The sequence below is a fragment of the Corvus brachyrhynchos genome, unplaced genomic scaffold (genome assembly GCF_000691975.1).
Source record: "Corvus brachyrhynchos isolate BGI_N302 unplaced genomic scaffold, ASM69197v1 scaffold14, whole genome shotgun sequence".
Classification (NCBI taxonomy): domain Eukaryota; kingdom Metazoa; phylum Chordata; class Aves; order Passeriformes; family Corvidae; genus Corvus; species Corvus brachyrhynchos.
In genome coordinates this window covers 2,883,953-2,886,259 of record NW_008239110.1, presented here as the reverse complement: position 1 = coordinate 2,886,259, position 2,307 = coordinate 2,883,953, and the positions used below count along the sequence as shown (strand labels likewise).

Here is a 2,307-nt window from a genome sequence, read left to right as displayed (position 1 = left end):
TGTCCTCTGGCCTCGCTCCGGGGGCCGGCCGGGCTGGGGGCCCCGGCACTGGGGAGGAGGGGGAGAGGGCACGGGCGGGCAGGCTTTCCTGGCAGAACCACGGGGAGACACCTCAGGACGTTCTGGAAATGCTTCCCTTTGCTTTCCTGGCTTGCTCTAAGAAGGGAGGATCGAGGAGAGACGGGGGAAGAGCAGCTTCCTCTCCCAAAGCCGGCTTCCCCCGAGTCAACGAATAATCAAGGTCCAGCGGTGCAGGAGAGACCGTAGGAAAATACCTTTTTTTTGGGTCCTGGCTCCTTGCGGTCTGACAGGTACTTTCCCAGTTTGAAGGTGCCCGGCACAGGACCCAGGCGCAGCCCAGCCGGGATGCAGCTCTCCGCGTTGACGCTGATGGCCGGAGCCCTGCTGGTTTGCATCGCTGCCGCTGGGTGTGAGCGCTCGGGAACCGCAACTACTTAAGGGGGCCGGAGTGACAGCGGCAGGAGGAGGGAGGATGAGCACAGGCGTATCTCCGCCCGCAGAGTGACGCGGCGCTGTGTGGACGCCGGCTTTTCAACGGGAGCAGGAGGGGTACCCCTTGGCAGGGGGATGCTCTGGGGCGCAGAGTTTGGTGAGAGAGTTTGGCTCCTCGAGCAGCTGCGGAGTCCCATCCAAGAGGGTCACATGGAGCCTTTCCCTAACCCTCCTGCATAATCAGGCAGAGTGAATGGCTGGCAGACAATGGGCCAGGCGACCTTCCCATTCCTAAAAATCCAATTTGTCAAGGGCAAAGAAAAGGCGCTGGTGAATCAAAGGTCTGGAGGGACCATTAATCCTCAGCATGGGGTATTGTCCCCGAGACAGTTACGATATTTTAAGTGACAAATCCACTGTATAATTTCTCCATAAATTTTACTTCCTTTTATTGTTCCTCGACAAACCAGTTTTGGAAAATAAGTGACTATTTTAAGTCTACTTGGCTGAGCCTTTTGAGGTTTAATATACTTCAAAGATTTTTAATTCTCTTCCCTTGGCTTTATTGTAAAGGAGATTAAACAAAGAGATGGGGAATGTTTTGAGGACTTGTTAACTTCTATTGATTCCCGGCGTGTGCCATACAGAAATTGGGCAGGTACTTGATGGGAAAACACCAGAAAATACCTACACTTTTTTTTTAAAGAACGACCATATTACCATTTCAGTGGTTTGGTTTCAGGCCAGTAATCTGTTCAGAAGAGCTTTGATCCTTAAGGAGGATGAATAGCACAAAATATGAGCCGCCGCAGCCCTTGTAAAACACAAATCGCTGCACCTGCGAGTGCTGGGGAAGCTGTGTCTGTAATTCGTGCGATTAAGAAATAGAGACAGGAGGAAATAGAGACATACAGCTACCAGGAAACAGGCAGGCACGGCCAGCAGATAACACAGATGTCTAGCAAACAGTGTGCAGCTGGATTCCTCTTTTAATACTTCCACAAGTTCCTCGCCCACACGCAAAATCTCTTGCACCGAGACCGCTTTAGGAGGTGGAACCTGCAAAAAGCAACTGTAAAGAAAGCCAGAACGAAGCTATTTGAACAGAGTGTGAGCCTGTGTCCCTCCTCTTTGCATAAATATTTTAATTAAGATACAACGAAGAGCTAGGATTAAGTCATTTTATAACTCAAGCTGGATAAATGTCCCAGGAATTTTCCAGGAGCTGAAAAGGAAAGGTGCGCGACTTTTTTCTTACGTGCATGGAACAGTTCGGATGTGCATGTCAGACCAAGGAGGACAGTAACAAATTCAATTTTCCACTTTCGCTTTTATAGTCCTGTCTAGTTCCTGCTGGCAGGTTTTCTCCACTCCATACCTCATAACACTCCAAAAAGAAGATTTCTAAACCTTTCTCCTTTGGAGAAGTCGCGAAGTTGCCCAGGAGATTTTATCCATTGCTTTCAGAAACAAATTCAAATCTGGATCTTTTTTTTCCTTTTTTTTTCTTTTTCTTTTTTTTTTTTTTTTCCCGTGGCGTTTTTCTAATAGTCAGCCCTAATGAATTTCAAAAGAAAAACCAAAAAGCTATGCTTAGAGGTACATCTGCCGACAGACGCCAGGTAACTGAGCGGGCTCTTCTCAAGTAACCCCGCTTTCTTCAAGATAAACCTTGGCACGTCGCTTTCGATGTGATTGTGTGTGGTAGCTTTACTCTGGATTTGTTTGCCGCCGTCACGAGTGGCACCGTGGGAGCAAAGGCCACAGGGATGCGCACGTGGGAACTGGTGCGGTTTTAGAACCGGCACCTTTCACCAGCTGGCCGTCGCAAAAATCTTCTTTCCCCTCTCCCTG

At 49.1% G+C, this 2,307-nt stretch overlaps 1 protein-coding gene across 1 annotated transcript in view; it reads right to left on the bottom strand.

Moving 5' to 3' along the window:
* Positions 1 to 1,158, bottom strand: part of PRDM13 (PR/SET domain 13) — a 20,666-nt gene extending 19,508 nt beyond the window's left edge. Inside the window, exon 1 of the mRNA XM_017739399.1 lies at positions 276 to 1,158. Coding sequence (XP_017594888.1) covers positions 276 to 416 — 141 coding nt within the window. The 5' untranslated portion in view covers positions 417 to 1,158. The remainder of the gene's footprint in view (positions 1 to 275) is intronic.
* Positions 1,159 to 2,307: the final 1,149 nt, after the last annotated feature.